The sequence below is a fragment of the Thunnus maccoyii genome, chromosome 10, assembly GCF_910596095.1.
Source record: "Thunnus maccoyii chromosome 10, fThuMac1.1, whole genome shotgun sequence".
Taxonomy (NCBI): domain Eukaryota; kingdom Metazoa; phylum Chordata; class Actinopteri; order Scombriformes; family Scombridae; genus Thunnus; species Thunnus maccoyii.
In genome coordinates, this window is record NC_056542.1 from 26,554,288 (window position 1) to 26,576,003 (window position 21,716).

The 21,716-nt window shown below is 41.7% G+C and overlaps 1 protein-coding gene across 8 annotated transcripts in view; it reads right to left on the reverse strand.

Moving 5' to 3' along the window:
* plecb (plectin b) overlaps positions 1 to 21,716 on the reverse strand; it is a 128,671-nt gene that overhangs the window by 56,519 nt on the left and 50,436 nt on the right. For 2 of the 8 annotated variants that reach the window (XM_042424030.1, XM_042424029.1), the window contains exon 1: positions 6,316 to 9,957. The exons of 5 other annotated variants lie outside the window; for them this stretch is intronic. In XM_042424030.1, the coding sequence (XP_042279964.1) occupies positions 6,316 to 9,628 (3,313 nt within the window). In that variant the 5' untranslated portion in view covers positions 9,629 to 9,957. Of the gene's footprint in view, positions 1 to 6,315; positions 9,958 to 21,716 lie in introns of those variants that run through there. One more of the 8 variants, XM_042424039.1, reaches the window with a different exon arrangement.

A 21,716-nucleotide genomic window follows, 5' to 3' on the forward strand; every position in this document is an offset into this window, starting at 1 on the left:
GTTTGTTAAATGTGTATACGTGTACCTCTGTTGTGTTAGTGTGAGTATGTGCACCAATCGGGAACACAACAACACTCACACGGCGTGTTTGCCAAAAGCACAACGACAGCCGGCAGCCAACAAACAGACAAACACAGTTAGACATGGACACGCCACAGCAACCCCACTCTGGTGACCTACCAGGTATGATCTTCATCTAAGAGACGGTACAGAGAGGAAGAGGAGGACGAGGGTGAAGAAAAAGAGAACTGGATGGAGGGGGAATGAAGAGGACAGGAGAGGCTCCTGTTTGTTTGCTCTGAACTGCCTTGTTTCTCCCTTGTGTTGAATTTTGACAGGCTGTGCCTGCTGCTTGGATCCGTCAGCCTGCTCTCCCGTAGACAGGGGAGGAGGGACAACACGCCAAGCCTAGTGAAGGGGGCAGGGGCGAGGGGCTCGGAGGACTGAGAGGGGTGGGTGTTCTGGGGGAGAGGGCTGGAGCTGACTAAGGGTTATAAATATCCACCAGAGCCAGATGATCACACACTGTCACAGTTAGAAACTGATGGAAGCACTCTGGCGGGACATTTGGCTACACTCGCCCCCTAGAGAGACCTCCACAAATACAAGCAGGCCCACCCTCTCTCTCTTCCTCCCTATCTTTCTTTGATGATGATGATGATGGTGGTGGTGGCAGGTCTATTCTGTGATATTAAGTCACAGCTCTCAGCCAGAAAACAGATCTCAAGTGAGAGTTCTCTGGGGTACAACATGAGTCACATAGTCCTATGCTAAAGTCATCATTTCAACATAATATCGTCAGCAGACATAAGTATATAATTATTTTACCACAAGAAGCATTAATATCATACAGTACATAGTACTCATTGATACAGCATGTGATACAATATGTGATGTAATGTAATATAGTCACTGAAAACATTTGGTGCTGATTTTCTCACTTCCAATTTTTTTTAAAAAAATAGGAATTTTAGCTTATTCTACTGTTCCCCTCATGATACATCACTTATAAGAGTGAAACTCGGTGTCTGACATTCAAACTGTAAATGAGATGGGGTAAACTGGATATGCACAATGGCATTATGGGAAAATGCACTATCAGTAACATTAAGTGGACCAAAATAGCAACAAAGCCAGTGCATACGAAAACTGAGAGCCAGCACTGATGGAATATTTATTAAATCAAGTTGCCTCACGCAGAGTTTAGTGAGGGTCAGATTGAAAGAGAGTTTAGCATGCCTGGAGCTCTCAATGTTCATCCCCTATTGCTTTTGGGATCACAGCAATGCACAACATTCTCTAAATATAGTTGGTTTTAATATATGCATATGGCATTGTGAATTGCAGCGTTGACAACCAGTTTCTCTGTAATGCCGAAAGCAATTCCGCAACAGCGTCTGGAGAGTAGAGTTGGGAATGTCTTCTCTCACGAAACGTGGACACTATAGATGGACATCCTATGTGAAATGAAGGCAGCTATATCGAGAGACCATGTAGGGGATTTACAGGAGATCGTAGAGAATTCCTCCATGAACATCCTCACGAACTCCTGAACTTAACAGGCGCCTGAGCCCCACGCACATATCATTCATGTTAGCACACACAAAGCCGAAAGGTATTCTGAGCTTGTGCCCAGAGGGAAACACCTCATGTCTCAATCTATACCCATATAATGCAGAGGCTCCATTTTGTAAACCCCGCTCCCCCACACTTAACAATCAGTCTCGACTGAGCAGGTGGTGAGGTGTCTCTTGAGAAAACACAACATAAAGTAAGGGTCAAAATGTAAAGGTCAAACATTTGAGTGAACTTCAAAATAAGGTTAAATGCACCCTACAGAACACATGGAGGCTTTATAGAACACTCTCAAATAAAGAACTATTCCTTCAACTCTCTCACAAAACTGAAGTGGTGTTAGTCAGCCCCAGTAATAAGGCTCAACGTGTACCCTGGGAGATGACTAACGTCATAACCATCTTGGCCAAACCCTCAATATATTCCACATGTTATCGATCTCTCTGTGCTTCCAGGGTTTGGCCTAGAGTGAGTTAACTGTTATATTGCTACAGCAGATGTCTTATTCTATGTCACTGTACAGCCTCTTCTTATTATGTTGCAACAGGCTGACATTAAACTTGATATCGAACAAACACTATGTGCTCGCCAACACGGTAGTCCAAACTGGCAACTAAAACTTGTATGTTGGAAGATCACACAGCAGCAACTCATGGGACAGGATTATGTTTTGGTTGCGCATTACACTGGTGTACACTCTAAGTTGTTTTCTTCATCCTGCCCATTGAGCATTTCACAGACAGTTCAAAATCAGTCCAGCTGAGCACATAACTTTTATAATATCAAATTGCTGTTTTGGATTGATATCATAAAAGTAGTGACTACAGGCAACAGACGTCCTTCTCAAGTTTGATTCTAACTGCAGACTGTTGTGTCAACATCTATTCATTGTCAAAATGTTTGCTTAGTGTTCTTATGAAATGTAGATTGATATGTTCTGACAGATATGATGAGTCCAATAAAACATCAGTTATCAGTTATATAACGCTTATTTCACAGGTGGAGTCAGCAATAAAAAATAAGACATGACAGCTAAGGTCATTTACTTTGTTCTGAGCTAAACATTGCTGGTGGCCAGTTCAGAGGCAGAAACAGCAGCGGTTTCTATTTAAGCTGTCAACTCACAACACAGGCTATTGTAGGGCTGGGCGATTTAAACCAGTATAAATAAATCATGATATAAAATTTAAATTGGTAAGAAAATTAGAAACTTGGATGTAACCGTGGATAGTACACATTGCCTGACAATGCAAAACAGCCTATCAAATCACAGGAACAAAGCTATTTGTAACCAATAATATGGTAGTATTTTTAACAGCACACACCCCAAGCACGGTTAGTTGACTTAGCTGAACAAACCTTACCAATATTTAAAGTCCGACTCGCAACAGAGTGGAGCGTATAATGTAAACTCTGACCAAAACATGTGCCAACTAAAACGGGAAATACCACGAACTTGTGTCATTACCTGAAACACTGTCGCCCAATAGCAGACACAGAGTACAAGCATTTACAATTACAACCAGCAGCACACCGAGCAGGGAGCTCCTCAGAAAAAAGCCCCAGCAACAAACTGACCTGTTGGTGTTTTCTAGCATTAGACCATACAACATAAAAACAAAAAGACATTCAAACATAACACATGCTGTTGCTTTTTTCTTGCAAAAGGCTTGATTCGAGAAGCTAATGACAGTAATGGACCCGAAAGCTGAAAGAAAAGCAAAGAATGTTCTGACTTTGCACTTTTGGATATCAAGTTTGTGTACTTTTTGGCGTCCTGTAATGCTTGAAGGATGTTGCACAACAAAAAGTTTACATTGAGAAGATTTAAGTTTATTTTTGTATAATTTCTTTATTGGAATTGATTTTCTGTTTGCAGCCCATACAATTCTTTGTCATTTTTCACATTCTCAATCCACTTAAAGGAAATCCTAACAAAATTTTAAGTTTAAGGGAACTTTGAAGTTCAAAATTATTAACTTGATTCATATCGTGATATATATCAATATCAACTGTTATCATGATAACATTTTTTGCCATATTGCCCAGCCCCAAGCTCTTGATAGATATCATGAGTCTGAACATTCATTATGTACCCCATTCTGGTTTTTCTACTCAAAAAGTAATTCAGGCCCTCAGATTTGAGAATGGTCCGGGTGAGTCACCATAATGAAAGACACAGAGCTGCAGCACGCTGTAGCTGTTCATTTAACCAATCGCACAAGTATGCACTGGGCATGATTTCAGAGATGAAAACATAGAGGTCCTCAGTGGCATGTCTGGGATGTGATTTAGCCTAATTGCCCCTGGTGCCATGTGTGGCCAGTGTTGAAACAGTTTCTCAAGCATTTCGTACAAAAGTGCTCGCTGCACAGCTTTTGTTCAAGCATGTTCTCCATTCAACAGAAAATCAAAAGTGCCACACACAATCACAATCTGTTTCCCTGAAATCTAAACCAGTTTCAAAGCCCTTGTTTTGAAAGACACATTTTTGTGGCATAAGTCAGCTTTTCAAATACTTTCCTTCAAATACTTTTCCTTCTTCCGGCTTTCCACATAACTGATGCAATGCGATTGAGAAACAGAAAATGCATGATAAAACAAGTCTATCTGCGTAACTGCAACTACATCCCAGGGTGTCACCAAGTCTGCTGACAGCTATTTAATTAGCTGACATACCAAGAATACCTGACTGAGCTGGATCACAGCACTACACATGGTATCTCTGTAGAACACTGCATTGCCACTACTCATCTTATCTGAGGTCAAATTAGATGGAAACTGCTTTGACAACCAAAACTGAAACAAGGTTTGGTCACTATATGATGTGAAATTTGCATTACTTTGAGTTTTAACAAAACACATCTGTTGTATAGCAGTTGTGGTATTTGGTCTGTGTCACAGATGACAATGGTTGTTAATGGACAGCAGGTGTCAGCAGTGGGGCATCAAAAACTGTGGTCATCTGACAGACTGACACTGCTGTGTCCATATCTGATAACTTCACACAACAATCAGAACTCAAAAGTTAAAAGTAAAATTTAAATTTTTGTGAATGCTCACAGTTCCAATTATTAGCACTAAACAGAGTTCAGGTACTTATAGATGTTGGATCAGTAGTAGTACTTGAAATAAAGCTAGAATGAAGTTTAAAATGAGTTGCACGTGTTGTTTACAGTATATGTGAGTCACTATAGTTTTTATCTAACTGCAAAAGGGACTTATTTTCCTGATGAGTACCACAGATTGAATAAAGGAACCAGGCTGCTAATTGGATCCAGATCTTCTGTCACGTGTGGAACCAAACAAACACACCCATGGAGCTGTGAGCAAGCTATTCCAACTTCCTGACTCTTTGTCTATTGCTCACACCCACAACAGACAACGCCCATGTGAAGTCCTTGCTATACACCCTCCTAGGGTTACTAAAATTCACATGACAGTTATAATTATATCTTATTTCACTTTTGAAAGTTGTGACATATCAGACCATCCAAAATCTGGAGTCACATGAAAATGCATCATGATTTAAACACTGTGAGTTTCAGTTCAGCAGAGCCAACTACAACATCAGATAGCACCTTTTTCTGGATTTTCTGGAACTAATTTTTTTTCCAAATCCAGTGAAAGAAGGCTGGCTTACAGTACTGTTTTCACATTGTCCGCATAACTCCCATATCCTACGCATACCATTACATAATGGCATGCAAGTGGGCATGCTTATCTCTCATACAAGACAGGCTGAAAGGAGAACCAAGAGCAAAGCCACAAAACATAAAACAGTGCCAAGAACACAGTCTTTCTGGAGCAAAGATGAGAAGTGCTCCCAAAAGCACCACACCTCCTTCACTTAGTATGTCTGGCTTTAACTCACGGACAACTATCTCTGCAGGGAACAGGCGAGGCTGAATCTCACTAAACAGCCCCACCTTGTTGGAATGACTGCAGATCTGCATAATCTTATTTGGCAAACACTCAGAGATGGCTACAGAGATGTTTTCACATAAACAGAGCTCATCATCCAACAGAACTGGAAATCCCCACCCAAAAGTGTGATTTTTTTTCTTTTTGAGTTTGATTTGTTTAATGGAAAGATAATTGCCACTGATGCATGTAAACTGTAAGGGAAATTGCAGGTAAGGTTTTATTTGGGCCTTAATTCTGCTACTTAGTGTTGAATATAGTCTTTTTAAAGTACGACTTTCACCTGCAACTAAGTGTGAAAGAAGAATCAGTGACAGAAATAATGCCTGTGTGAGAACTAACAGTGTCTCAAATACACTACAGGGTGTGTTATGACAGTGTCACTGATACTTCATCTATTTTAACACACAGATAATTAAATTACAGTCTCATCTAAATGGATTCTTCTTGCCAACTCACTGAAACTATTCTTAAAGGGAGACTGTCTCTTGTCCACATCACAAAGTAAGGCTGTGCTCTGTAATATGTAACTTCAAGCTATAAACTATAATCAAAGCACCCCAAATAATACTTTGGAAGAGATGTCTAAGACAGACAATTACAGTATGGCCATGTTCTTTGAGTATGAAATACTATAAGTACATGACAATGTGAAAGAGCACAATAGAGCTGTCATCAAATACCCTACCTAAGACCTCCCACACTTCAAAGAAACGTGGAAACGTAGATCCAAGAGCAATTACATCACATGCAGAGAGAGAGAGAGAAGACAGGACAGGACAGGAAGTAGGTTAATTGGCACGCTCTCAAACAAACCTTCTACGAAGTTAGGCCATGTCTTCTCCTCTGGGTCCTCAAGAGAGTGGTCCCAGTCTGACTCAGGTGAGGCTCCTTGCACCCTGGCCCCCGCCGCCCCTGACAAAAGTGCTCTCTCTATGGCGATTGCTTCCAGAACATCCAAGTCCAGTTCCTCTCCCTCCCCTTCAGTTTGCACAGGTGGAGGAGGTGACTGCTCTCCAGTTGTCTCAGGACTAATAACTTGCTTCACCTCAACTATCTCCTCAACCACTACAATTTTCCTCCTCATGGCGGCCTCGTCTAATTCAGAGCTTAAGGACTCACAGGTGTCCTCAAGGTGAGGCTGGGTAGCTGCGGGTGTGGAAGTGGCAGAGGGTGTGTCCTCCTCCAAGTCCCTCTTCTTCTCTTCCTCCTGCTTTAAGGCCTCAGAAACAGAGAGCCTTTTCTCTGTGCTGCGCTCTGCTGCCTGAGTGGCCGAATGTTGTGCAACTCTGAGAGGCTCCTCTTGCTTGACGAGGGGGCTGGCCTGTGCCTGAGCTACAGCTGCCTCTGCTGTTACCGCTGGTGCTGCTGACGCTAATTCTCCGGCTGCGGGTGCTTCCCTCGCAGTGAAGGATGTTTTTGGTTTCGGAACCTCCCGCTTGATTTTTTCTGCAAAGAGCGGGGCTGGCTCCACCTCCCCTTTGTCTGTTGGGGCCTCAGAGAGCACAGCTGCTGCCTGCCTGGTTTCCTCACTGCACATTCTTTCAGGAGTCATCTTTGGAGAATCACTCATTTCTGCCAGTTCAGAGGCCATGACAGGGCTGTCTTTAACTGTGGCCTTGGGCAATGATGTAATGTCAGTGGATGTCTCTGCTTCAGGCAAAGAGACAGGCTTTATGTTTATGGTCTCTGGTGCTGGTGCTTGAGCCTGCTTTTTCCCTTTCCCTTTCTTCTTAGTCTTTGAAGATTCCTCTGCAGCTTTGCCTGCGCTTATTAGGGATTTGGACTCAACTGTAGGTTTCTGAGATTCTGACAGTGGTGCAGGGGTTTTCTCCTCAGATTTAGAGCTCTCTTGTATGAGTTCCACTTCAGTTGTTTTCTGCACCATCACTGTTTCCACTTTAGTAACAGTCATTTCCACAGATTTCACTGGCTCCATGTGGGGCAATTTAGCATTTACCTCGGCCTTGGAGTATAATGGTCCCTGTGTGGTTTTGCTGACACTGCTTTCTTCAACCTTCTTAACTTGTGCACTGTCTGGAAGATCCACTGGGGGCACTGCAGAGGTCTGACTTAATGGTAGTGATGTCTCTGTTTGTTTAGGGACATCCCTTATTTGCTCCCTAGCAATATTTATTTTAGCATCAGCCTTATTTTTTTCTGCAGATGATGGCCCTTCAGTCTTTATGCTGGTACACATGGTTAACAGCTCTGAGGTAATCACTGATGTGGGTTGGAGGGTATCTTTTGCCACCTCCTCACGGGTCTTGTCTTTAGATATTTTTTCCTCCTCCACCTTTGTATCAGGTGGTCCCTCAGCACTGATATTCTTGGGTTTCTCGCCTTGAGATTTCTTTTTCTTTCGTTTTGATTTAGAACTTCCCTCAATCACTTGTTTGGTCTCTATAACCACCTCTGTGGAGGCACCATTTTGACTGAGCTCAGGAGAAGCAGCATCTTTTTGCACTAATGTGGGAACTTGTACTGAAAGTTTACGGGCCTCTTCTGGTGCTATTTTTTCATCTTTGACATGAGGCATCATTGTCGGTTTTGCATCTCCAGAGCTGGCCATAGATGTTGAAAGAGTTGTTGTACTAATGGTAGTTTTAACTTCAAGTATTGAGGTCTCAGTCACTGTAGTAGTTTTCTGAGACACTTCTCCAGTTTTAGACTTTGCTGAGAGATTCACTGAGGTCAATTTAGCATCAGTGGGCTCCTGAGTCACTTTAACTTTGGAGATTTTCTCTACTGCATTAGTGGACCCCACTGGTTTGCTCGCAGTACTGTCAGGTTGGGGTTTGGGGGTCTCCTGAGTGATGGTCATTTTGGCAGTTGTCTTGGACTTCTCAAGATCTATTTTCGATTCAACTGGTGTCTTCATTTCTGCAGGTTTAATTGATTCCTCATTAACCTTTGCTCTCTTAAGCTTCTCTTCTGTGACATCTTTATTAACAGCTTTTGTGATGACAGGGGTAGCAGTGGCAGGATCAGTAAGGAGTTTAGTGGTTTCCTGAGTGGATGCCATTGTAATAACTGCTTGGGGCTTCACTTTACCAGTTGCTGTTTCAGTTGTAGTCTTAACCTCTGCGGATTTAATTTGATCCACAGTCACCTTTTTCATTTTCTCTTCTTTGACCTCTGTATCAGGAAGCATTGAGATAACTGACTTGCTTGTAACCATTTCAACTGGCTTCATGGAGGCTTTTTCATCAACAATCTCAGGCTTCTCTTTATTTGTCTTGCGAGTAGAGGGTTCAGCTGGCATCTTTGATGTTGTAGCACCTGTAGCCGCAGCAACAGCAGCCACAGCAGCCACAGCTGTTATGGAGGACACTGATGTCAGAGTGGTCTGTGATACATCCTGTTTCAAAGCTGCTTTTGGAACAGGGACAGAACTTGGTGCTTTCTCCTTTTGGACTTCAGATACTCTTCTCTCCTGTGATGTTGTTACTGCCCTCTCACTGCTCACATCAGGCTGCTGACGAGAGACTCTTTTCACCCTGCTCTCCTCCATCATCGTTGCTTCACTTCTGAAGCTGTTCCCCTTCCTAAACAGAGGCTGAGGCTGGTCCTCCATTTCCCATGATGCTTTTGGCCTGACTGGTTCTGCAGCTAGTGGGCGACCCCTGAACCTGGGGGTCCTATCAGAGTAGCTCTCTCTTTCTCCAGGACCCATCATCTTATGGCGGTAGCCTTGACGCTCAGCCAGTAACTCTTGGCTCTCTGCTTCACCCCGGCGTCCTGGTTTGGGAACATAAGATGTTGGACCTTCAACAGATTGGACCCGTGCAGCTCGATGGGCAATGGCAAGAGTGGCAGCTGGCTTCCTAACCCTCTGCAGGGAGGCAGGAACAATCTCAGGGGGCAGGCGGAGGTAGTCACGCAGGTAAACAATGCCCTCATTAGTGAGGTACCAATAAAAATGTCTCCAAGCAAATGTCTCCTTCACAAAGCCCCGAGACTTAAGAGACCCCATGGCACGGATTACTTGTAGGTTGCTCACACCTTGTATCTCAGGATGCATGGTCTGAGGTCTCTTGTCCTTCTTGGCCACCATGACACCATCTCGAAACAGGATCTCATAGATGGCCCTCAGGTCCCGCAGGGGCATCAGCATTCCAGCAACCATTGTGCTTTATGTCAGTATAATCTCTCAAAGTAAAACTAAAATGCACAACATCAAAGGAAGATAAATTAGACAACCTCACTTCTTGTTGTGTGAAAGAATCCAGTGGCAAAACCAGCTGTCACGTGCTTCTCAATTCAATTAAAAAAAATGAAAGAACAAATTCTTGTAATCTCTCTTCTTACTTTCTTTTCCTCGTGTTCTTGCTGATCCTTTGGTTATTGTGAAGAAAAAGAATATTCCTCTGTGAAACTGACTTAAACAAAGTCAAAAGTACTGTCCCCCCTAAATTCAGCGTGGCTGGGAATGAACAGTCTCCGTTCTGCCGAGATGGCAATGACAGAATGGAAGAGCGGGAGCGTGTGTGTCAGAGAGTGTGAGAGAGAGAGAGTGAGGCACACTTCTCAGTCCGGCTCCTCCTACCTTCTCTCTCTATTTCTTAGGAAAAAACTGGCATGGAAAAAAATTCTCACTAAAGTAAATAGTACAGCAGGAAGTAGGAAGCAAAGGAAACCCTGTCTGCAATGAAATGTTTGAAATAAAGAAAGAGCAATCTTAAATGAATGGAGTGACACACCTATGAAGTGTGTTTGAGCACATGCTCTGTAGCTCTGTGACTTTTACGGAGACGCCCACCCTCAAATGAAAGCACACGCCTCCTTTATAATGCACACACACCTCTAAATACACCACGGCTGGCTGACACAACACCCTTTGGCGTGTTACACACACACTGGCCCAATGAATGGGCTGTCCTAAACAGAGATAAGTTGTAAGAAAAAAAGACAACTCTGCAGTAACTTGTTTTGCATCCATGTAGGTTATCAAGTGCAAGTTGTCTAGTTTAACACATTTTCTGATCAAGTATCACTGAAAGGCTTTTATACAAGGTGTGGTTTACAGATCTCATTTCACCCAGACTTTTAATATGTAAAGTAAAGACTAGTGACATTTGAAGAGAAAATGTATACATGTATTTTGGTCTCTCTATATAGACAGTCATTTTACGAAGCCTTTTATAGCCAGGATATGAAAAGATCAAACTGTCCTGACAGTTTTACTCAAACACCAGTCTGCTACTGTACTAGCCATGTTGATTTAATGTAACAGAAACTAATACTAAGTTCACTTCTATTTCTATCTGTGTTTGTTTGGAGAGTCACCAAGTCACCAAGTGAAGGAAACTACGTAAACCACATTTCCCATTGCAGCTCATTAAAGTGATGCAATAGGCTGTAAGGCACCCTAAAGTTGTGCTGCTGCTAACAGCTAACATTAGGGCTTCATACCTTGATTTAGCTGAGAACCAAGAATCTCTCTTGCACAACTATATAAAGAACTGTGCATTATAGCTAACCTTTTCAGCACTCTCAGGAACATGATATCAGATTTCTATCCCTAGATCACTTCTCTCTTCTGTACATCTGTCTCCCGTCTGTCTCTTAGTGTCAGTGAAAGTGTCCTCTCATGGCCAGTGTCCAGTTAAATCCAAATTGGAAGGGAAACTGACCATTGTCAGGTAGAGAAGAGGAGCACATGTTCATTCATCTCACTGAAGTAAAAGGATATACTGAAGAGTAGAGTAAGGAGACAACAGTGTGCCGGAGCACAGTGATCTAGTTACGAAATTATAGTGGGCAGCGTTGAAATGATGCATTCCCTCTGCTGTTTGAAACCACACACACTGTTACACATCCAAACACTGGCGGAAAACTGTTTTCATTATATTTGCCATGGCAACAGTCAAATTAAGTGAGCTAGTTCTGAGTAAGCCATGTCTGCTTTCAGGGCTGCAGTAGAGCTGTGCGCCATAAATCTGTTGTCCTGGACAGCTGGACTACGCTGTCATTTATCAGAGGACTATTTACAAAGGCACTGTGATCTGAAGCAAACCATTAGCACATTGTCAAGCCTTCATTGGCAATCAAGAAAATAAAAAATTATCTGAAGGAGAAATCATAGTCTTTACATATAGTGTGTTCTTAAAACCACAGTTAATATGAACACATGAAAAATAATGCAACAATATTCAATTGAATAATTCCTTCAGTGACAGCAGATAGTGCTTTTGGCAGTATTGTAGTGAACATCACTAATGCCCTAACTAAATCTGTCTTGAAAACCACTCCTTTCACACAACAGCTCTTTGACATATATGTAGTCAGACTGGAAGGTAATGCCCCAGGCCATGACAGTGTATGCTCCACTTATAGTACATATGCTCTAAACGTCCTCCATGATCTTATATCATCTCTAGTGGGGAGGTGCTTACAGTGAACACAAGAAATCTCAGGTTCATTGTATAAGAAAGGCATTCCTCAGAATTACGAAACAACGATTAGCATTGACATGCTGCAATTTGCCTGATATTGAAGGAGAGGTTGTGTAATAAGTGTGTTGAAGTCACATTGAGTTGGTAGAAGAAAAAAACGCCATAATGAATTTATTCAAACAGAAAAAACAAATACATTGCAAATACAACGCAAATCACCACTAATAATATGCAAACTATACATTAAAATTCAAGCATAAAGCTATCTCATTTGGGGGAATTTGCATCACCATGCATGGTGCTTTGCTCTCCAGGCTGCATATCAGTGTGATTTCATGCACTGTTTATGCACAAAGTGCTCAGTGAACTTCAAACTTCCAACAGTGACCCTTATTCTGGCTGCAGGCCCAGTCCCTTCAGTCATCCAAATATTAAATATGGCCGCTTCAAGAGAAATACTGTATCACTGGGCCTGACAATCACTGGCCATGAACATGGTGTGCTGCTGCTTTTCATACTGATGTGATGGAGGTGTCAGGTGGCATTAGAAACATGATGACATAGATGATTAGTAATCGACTCTCAGACGGAAACCGGGATGTATACTCAGTATAAAGCTAATGCAATCTAATTTTATTAGGCCTATAAACAGACATTGAAGCAGCATCCAGCCAACAGTGGAAGGATGATGTGATTGATTGAAGCAGATAAAGGAGTAAAAAGACTTTCGGGAAGTGTATCTAAATAGTTTCCTGGTTAGGAGCCCACTTCTGCTTCCATGTTTCAGACCTCCAAAAGTCCCAGAATAGACTTGTCACCAACTGATGGCGGCTGGCGACCGGCCCACTGTAAAGGCCTGCTGCTCCGTGGCCTATTGGTCGTGCACACAAGCCCTCCATTCTGATATCAGATCCAAGCCATGCCAGCTACTTCCATGGGAAGAAAAGGTCAGCAGGGGCTTTCTTACACCGCTAACATGTGTACTTAAATTACAAGAAGTTACTGTGAAGTCAAACCTACTTTGAAACTAAAGAAAAGATGTCTAAACATGTTACAGTGATGAGTCTCCCTAATGAGTAGCCGTGTTTCCATTAACCTATTTTTATGCACATTTTGAAGTATTGCATTAGAAAAGCTTAGTGGAAACGCCAAAATTTGGAAAAATTTGCATAAAAATTTTTATGCTTGCTTAAGGTGGATTTTGGAAATGACGAAAAAGAGTTTATGCGCAAAATGGGTAATGGAAATGCATTTGTCAAATAAATAATGACGTAGCAAACATTTAACTCACATGACTGATCAGTTGTTTCTGCTCAATGCTAGCTGACATGAAAGAACAGTTACAACTTACCCAATTGAAACAAATTCCTGAAGACCTCTCCCCATTTTTCTCTCGTCAAGGCAATGTAACTATTTGTTTTGTTTCCGGTTGGCAAACTCTACTTCTTCTACTCTGTTCACTGGCAGATTATTAAAGCCTATATCACTATCTTTTGACGAAACTATGCATTGCGTAGCCTAGTTTATTTGCTTCAGACCACTTGATGGAAGTGCACGCATTTTCCTTTCTGCGACATTTCAAAAGTTCACTTAAAATTCTCTTGCGAATCAAATGGAAACACGCTAGTGACACATGTAATGCTAATATAACATGATGAGGGATACATGACTATCAAGCTATCAAGATTTACTGTAAAGTTACATTTCGCAGCTGGCTTTGAAACAGGCACATAAAAATAGCTGACCATGCTGCACTGACAATAAAAGTTGAAAAAAGTGAAAACTTAAAAGTACAAAAAAGCACAATAGAGAACAGAGAAAAAACATCCCAGTTAGAGTGTAAGAATATGAGGTGGATTAAATTAAATGTGATTAACTTGTTTGCAGTGTAAAAAAGGAAGAAAGCCTTCATTATATTCCAAATGATGACTTGGACTTCTGAAGATGTGACGAATGATTTTGCAATGCAAGAGAGCTCCCTTTTTTTATCTGGACGATAAACCTATTTTTATTTGTGGAGCTTGTCTCCTGGCTGGGTATAGTTAGGAGTGTGACCCCTCAGTTGGGGACAGCTGTGCCCCCTGACAGAGCTGACGTTTGTTAGAGCACAAACACCTCCCACCCAGGAACCTGCTAAAGTTAGAGATTGTTGTAAACAGCTTTATGTGGAGGCTAGGGTTGTCAACAGAGATATTATAGGCTTCCTCATTAATTGATTTTTATTGAACAGATCACAGAAAATATATCTATCAATTTATTCATCAACTATTTTGATCATTTGTCATTATCAATCAAAAATTCCTTCCCTTATGTGACGCAGCTTCCACAACGCTCCTTGCTGTTTTTTTCTGTCTTATATCATCAGAAACAGTAGTTTAAGAAGAAAAGGAAAAAAATTGGAACCCAAAGTATACTTATAAGCTTTCAACTACATCTTACAGTCTCCTGCAGCAGATGGAGTTTGTTCAAACTTAGCAGGATCATGAGATACACTTGAAAGCTGTGGGAAAAGTGTTTTTTGTTTGTTTTTTTCTCTTGGTCAAAGAAATTAAAAGACTTTAGCTTACCGCTCTGGGATACTGTGGTGGGCATTTTTCACAGTAATCTGAGATTTTAAACACCAAGCAATTAATCAAGAATATATTTGGCAGAGTAATCAATAGTGAAAATAATCATTAGCTGCAGCCCTAAAAACCATACATTTTTACTAATATCACTAATGTGCAGGTTGTGATTGAGTGAAGAGCATAGACTGTTAATAATAATGGAGGTAGCCACTGTGACATCACCCATTGGTTTGTGGACTCCCATTCTGAAGCCTTGAGTTTACATTCTGACTGTCCCCATCTTGGATTTTTGGAGCCATAAGTGACTATATTTGGACGAGATGGTGGAGCTGACCCTAACACTAGCATTAGCTGCTAGCTTGGTTAGCACGGTGCATTTACAGTCTACATTTAACTGTGACAATGCTAATGCTAATTTTTGCTTGTGAAAACAGGCTTAAAACCATTAAAACAAAATGTACTTACTGGAAAAATGGAACATTCAACTCCTTAGAGGGTCTTTTAGTACAACCAAATGCTGAACAAGACTTTTTTAGGTGACCAAAATGTTACAATTTTTTTGTTTCAACTTTCATGAACTGAAAACACACTGAAATAGCAACGTCTATGGCTACGTATATACTCTGTAAATCGGGGGTTACACCATGGTTATGTTACATGACCAATGTTGTCACCTTGGTAGCAACTGTCACTCAAAGTGGCCACGCCCTTAATTAATGCATAACTTTAAGCCTTAATAAAATTTAAACAGGTGAGTTACATATGGAGACTATAGAGACCAAAACTATTTTTTGTACCGGGCTGTTATCATGTTTATTTCTGCTGTGAAGTTGGGCATTTTAACATGGGGGTCTATGGTGATTGACTCGCTTTTGGAGCCAACCTCAAGTGGCCATTCGAGGAACTGCAGTTTTTGGCACTTCCGTGTTGGCTTCATTTGCCCCGAAGTTTGCCACTTGGTGAAGATAAAGAAAAAGGTAAAAACAGATAATGTGGTCCCTTTTTTTCTGGAGCCAAACAACCTACACAACCTGGCCTAAATGGCCACATTCTGATTTGTCTTAACTCAAAAAGTTTTGGAATTTTTTTAAGTAACACAAATCTAATTTTTTTTTACATACTCTGCACACCATTTTTTCATATTGAGAAATAATTGTGTGATTTTGGGCTATAAATAAACTTGCCTGGACTATTGTGACATCTTGACCAACTGACTACATGTGAGCCTCAATCTCACCCTAATACAACCCCTAAGCCAACCTTGACTCATATACTGTGTGTATGTGACAACATGGCCAACAGTGTCAACATTGCCTGAGCAGGCAGAAAAAGTCGCCTTTGAAATGCAAGAAGGACGAAACTGCATGGATTAACCCCTGGCACTGACTGGATCCTGGCCAGTCTAGGTCTAATTGGGATGATCTAGCGGGGTTAACAGTTGATGACTTGAAGAGAACTGAGTGTCCCATGCATAGCCAGAGGGAGCAGAGGTAGCTTGAGGGGTGGTAAAAAGTAGTGAGGTGGCTTAAAGAAAGCATGCTGTACCACCAAACAAAAACCCACAGAAGTGTATTTAACCACAGAATGACAGCACACAAAGGAGCACTGTGTGTTTTAGGAGCTGTTGAGCAGAGAGGGAGAGTGAGAGGTGTCTTTGGCATTCCTCACACCACCGCAAAAATAAATAATAAACTGTTCTTGGATAAGTGAGGTAAAAACATGGGATAAATTACGGTAGAAGGAGGGAGATTTTGCTCTACTCGGAGCTGAGGGGCCAGAACAATAGACAATGTAATGTTCTGAAATCTATCAAGACACTATGGGAACTGCTCTTGTTGCTTTGCCAACCTAAACATTTCTTGCCTCATAAATATCTTTAGAGTTATATAAGGCTTGTTAAAAGAAACTGTTAAGCAAAGCAATCTTTGTTTTATAAAATAAACTTTGTGTACCAATACATATATACTTTGTATAAAAGTGAAAAATCTTCACTTTTTTTTTTTTTTTTAGGGGGAAAGCTTGAACTAGGGAATATAAAACTGTGTTGATGTCACAAGTGGAACAGCCTACTATGTGAGTGGAGGAAAAAAAAGCCAGCTTCTTGGCTTTTGTCTCACCAATACATGCATAAATGCACATGGAAAATCTATAAACTGGTGTGTGCTTGAGGTAAAAATGACAAACCCTGCTTGTGTTCTCAACTCCACGATTCACGGATCACACTGACATCTCCTTTTCCAGAGTGGAAAGAAATGAAGTCACAGATTATGCCTCCCTTCACCAAAAATAAGCAGGAGCACCCAAAAAGATTGCCAAGTCCCTTTCATTCTTCACTCCGTCGCTCTCTAACAAGCTGTCATGTATTAGCAAATGGTTCTCTATGTGTCCAACCTTACAACGCCCCCTACAGCCTCTCAGACTTGGACAGGGGCCCACCCATGATGAGGGGGTACATGGGGCCAGAGAGAAAGCAAGAACAGTAATTCAACAGATTTGCCATCTAACACTACCAACAGCATCAAATGTGGATAATGATCCCTATGAATGATGCAGAGTGATGATGCCAAAGTATAATCTATTATCCAACACTTTGGGAAAACAGCACTATAGTATTTTCCTCTTCCAGAATATGTTCTTGCCATTTTGATATAAAGTAATAGCTTTTGGAGGCGAATTCAGCAAACAGCCAGAGACTACAAAAACCTTCTGTGTTGTAAACAAGTTCCAGCAGTGAGATCTGGACAGAAAATTTAAACCAGCCCTCAACTCTCTTTTCCTTTCCCCTGTGAGAGCTGTATGCCAGCTCAGCTTAACGGCAGCCAGGGATCAGAATCAGCATGCAGGAGATGTATTACAACACTTAAAAGCTACAAAGGCTTTACCATTGTTGCGCAAGACGGATCCATGACATGCTCAACTTCCAATTTAACTCCCTGTATTCCAAAATGTGAAAAAATGACTTGTTATCTGTAAGTGGCCACACCTCTTCATGACATATGCTTTCATCTGACCAATAAGGATCATTCACTTGATGCGTCCATCCTCAGTTTCTAGTATTGTGTCATAACCAATGGTGCCACTTACCTTTTTTTGGGCTCAGCCAGAACCGATCTCCGAGCGGATCTCCTCTGTCCATGCTGCTTTGATCTGACATATCACAGAAAGGCCTGAGTGCCTCCAACAAAACACAACACCTTCTTACTGCTTATACCACCCAGTCAAAACGGCACTGCTACTCCTTCTTTTCACCCTTGTGAGACCCACTGCCTGTCCAGCGGATCAACATGGCATGCAAGATGGGGGCTAAAAGAGAGAAGGAATGGGAGTGGAGGGGTACATTCAGGGTAGGGAGGGTGATTGTGAGAAAAGAACAAGGGAATCTTTTCATCTCTGTCCCATAAATGCAGAGGAACATCTACACTGTAAATCAGAGGCCTTGCCAGGATGGACACATCCTCTCTGCTGTCCCGGATACCCTGCACCACGTCCCATACATCTAAAAGGCGCCCACGCTTTATTATGGCAACAGCTAACTGGGAGATACACACTGGACGCCTTGTTCGAGAAACCTTGCAAATTACAGCCCTAGAGATTAAGATGACGGGTGGAAAGTGCAAAAGAAGCGAGGACAAAACAACTGGATAGAGACAGAAAAAAGACAACCAAACTAAGAGCCAGTCTGCAAAAGGGACAATCAAGCCATCCAAAATACACCCAACAACAACTCCGGCTTTGTCTCTTGTATAGTTAATCTGTGGTTTATGGGGAGCAATTAAACCTTTTGTAAGTTGTTAAAAAGCAGTGCGTTAATCTTACAAATGGAGACAGGTATTTACAAAACTGAATCAAAAAAGAACAACCTGACAATGTAGCACTCAAATGCAAATTTCCTTTCAATGTGCACATAACAAAGTAATTAAGCATATCTCTGTGACATCACAGGTAACAACTAACACTTCTATCAGTTTGACTTGTTGCCAATGTGCGTAGTTGACCCTGAAGAATATAACAAAGACATAAAGTTATGACTGAGCTGAAAGGGTTTACAGACCAGCACTTTGTTCGGACTAGCCTGAACCGGCCAAAACAATCCTTTCAATAAACTTTGATGGCTGTTTCAAAATTACACTCTGACCTCTTCTTCAATCCTTGACTGAAGGAGACTTGAAATACATGACGAGATAATGAAGCAAGGATTTTCAACAAACGACCACATGTTCAGTAATTAAAGTATTATTATTAAGTAGTATTAAGTTGTGATTTTAAATAGTGCTTAAATGGAAATGGACCCTCACAAAATGGAGCTCCAGTTTGGATGGCGAGGAGGGTATAAAATGGCCGTAGGGAGGGCCAGGTTTTGAAGTGCCAGCCAACAGGGACCAGCCTGACACAGGGACAGACACACAGACTAATGCTATGAGTGGGCAAGTTCATTCACTGAGTTTGTGGAAATATTGGAGTGAGGGTAAAGGTGTCCCACTAAAAAAAGCATGTCCCAAAAACTATAACACAGTAACGTTTTTGAAATAAAATTTTTTAAAAAAATCGTTTGAATATCTGCACAATGAGTCAGCGTCTGTAAAGCCACACATGGGTGTGGCCATGCTGGGCTTTGGTTGCTGTAGCAACGCAACCCACAGGTTAGGCAAATATCATGTGCTGTCCACGGTTGAGGTCCCGGGGAAAGTGGGCTTGCTGCTGCCATGGGCAACCAGCTATCAAACAACACAACTTGACACAGGAGCTGGAGTCTGGCCTTCCTGACTGCTTGTCACAATGTGCGGATTTGCATTGTAACCTGAAACGGCTGAGCTTTATTTTTGGATAGGCATCCTGACGATCAGTGTCTAATAAAATACAAACACAATACAGGTGCCTCCTTATACGCTCCTGCACAAACTCACATAGACACACAGAGGGGTGATTTATTATCCTCACTCCCATAAAACCCCTCCGTCTGGAGAGAATGAATCAGTTGCATTCTTTCTTTCCTCAGAGCAGAGAGAAAAAATGACTACATGAGCGGCCCCTTTCACAAAAGAAAGGCTTGCAATAAACTTACTTAGTGTGTTTGTGGCCGAGGAAAGAAAAGGGCCCATTCTCCCACAGCTTTAGAGTCCAGTAGCAGACAGCAGTGACTCACCATCATTATTATCTCTGTAAATTTCATAAACTTGCTTTCACTGAGCTGAAACACCCACAATAAGGCTCTTATAACATAATGTAGGAAAGATTCACAAAAGCCATTGCATTAAGGGAACAACGTGCCATTTTTAATTCAGACTGCTGCTCTTATAAATGTTCAGAACAGAATCTTGTGTTGCAAAACTCAAATCACCCTTGTGGAATCTGAAGTGAGCTTTCAGGTTATCTGATGAAAAAAAAGCAAAGTTTTCACTTCACTTCCTGAAACCCTGTCATGCAAGCGCTTAGAGGAGAAAACAGAGCACCGCCCCAGCAGCATAACAGACAGGTATGAAGTCCACCAGATCTAGACAGTCTCCACAGAGAGGACAGAGAGAGAGAGAGATAGAGAGAGAGAGGAATGTGACCAACAATTCATCTGCAGAAATAACACTTGACAGGTGATGATCACTCTGCCTGCATAAGACTGTTTTCCCTGCTTTCTCGAATGCATTCTATGACATTACAGCCGCATACTCCATAAACTTAAGGAATGCTCTGGTTGTCTAGAATCACAGTTCTACTGCAGGAGAGTGTAATTACAGGAGTATAAAAAAGTACTACAAAATGTACCCAACATGTCCTTTCATGCAACAAAGTGAGGGAAAAAGTGGCACCCTTGTCAAAAAAACACTAACATAGCATAACACTGAGTATTTGCCTCCAACTCTTCAACTAAAAAAAAAGATCATTTATTATTAAGGCACAGAGCTTCACCCAGTGAGTGGAGTTAGATATGAGAGGTAAACACTTCACATTATCCCCTTGAAGTCAGTAAGTTCTAATTATGCCCACAGGATTCTTTTTTTCACACAGCATTGTCTGTGAGAGTGGCAAGAGTCCAAGACATGAATGCTACCACCACACCCAGAATTACACTGCAGCTGGAGTAATAAAATATAAGATGTTTACTATTGAGGTGCATGCTAAAAGAGCAATATCATAGAGGCAATAATAAACACCTACACACTGAGTTCAATATTCCTGCATATAGAGCTGTTATCTTGTTATGAATCTATCCTAATCAGCCAATCTCAATTACTACAGGCTATTCATGAACCAGTTCACAACCACACCCACGATGCAAGTGTCCTTTGCAGCAGGAGATGGCATTTTGCTTTCCTCTTTACTTGTTCCTTATCGGCATGGCTGGACTGGCTCCATATCCTGTTTTTCCATTGTGACACCTAAAACTAAAACTCCTGCTTCAAAGATAGAATAACAGTCCAAACAATGGGCAGCTTCCCTTCCCTGGCTGTAATAAAAACCAGTGAGCTGGAGCTACTCTGACATGGAACAATATAGCTGACTCATTTGCCACTACTGGCCCAAAAACAGAACTCGTATATGAGAGCCCAGGTGGGTGAGTCATATACAGAATATGTTAACAGTTAGTCCTTGAGGGCGTGCGGCCCCTGTTGGGACAAAGCAGCAGAGTAACTACAGCTAACAGCCTATCAGGTTACTCCCTTGACAGCTCTGAAAAGTGATTTATTTTTTTGCAGCCTCCTCTTATGGTAAGCTACAGTCTTAGAAACAAAACTACATTAAAGGATTTAATGTAATGAATGAATGAATGAATTAACTAAAAGTTGTGGGACCAGTTGTGTTGCTTGCACGCACACGCCCTTGCACAGTGGAAGACTGCATGAACAGTACACTCTTGTGGTGTATCTGCGGCTTGCCAGTGAAAGCTGTTTCCTTAAAATACATGTACTGTAGGGGAATTAGAGATAATAAGAGTATCAAATGAATATAATACCAGCGTGTCCTTTGAAGAGAAATGCAAACCAGTCTTTAACAATGGTCCGCCTCACTTTGTAAAACTGACAGGGCAACCATGTAAGGTGTGACCAGGTCTCTGCAAGAGAAATTACTCACCCTCAGGTGATGGAATGTGAACACTGTGTGCACTGAAGCCCACGCAAAATCAACAGCAGTGAGATATCTGTGCTGTTACACTTTCACCCCTCAGCCAAACACCACCAGTGAAAACCTCTGATGTGTGGAAACACGTATTTGCTTCTGTATTGACATTAGCCAATCACACACTCACACAAGTTCTTGG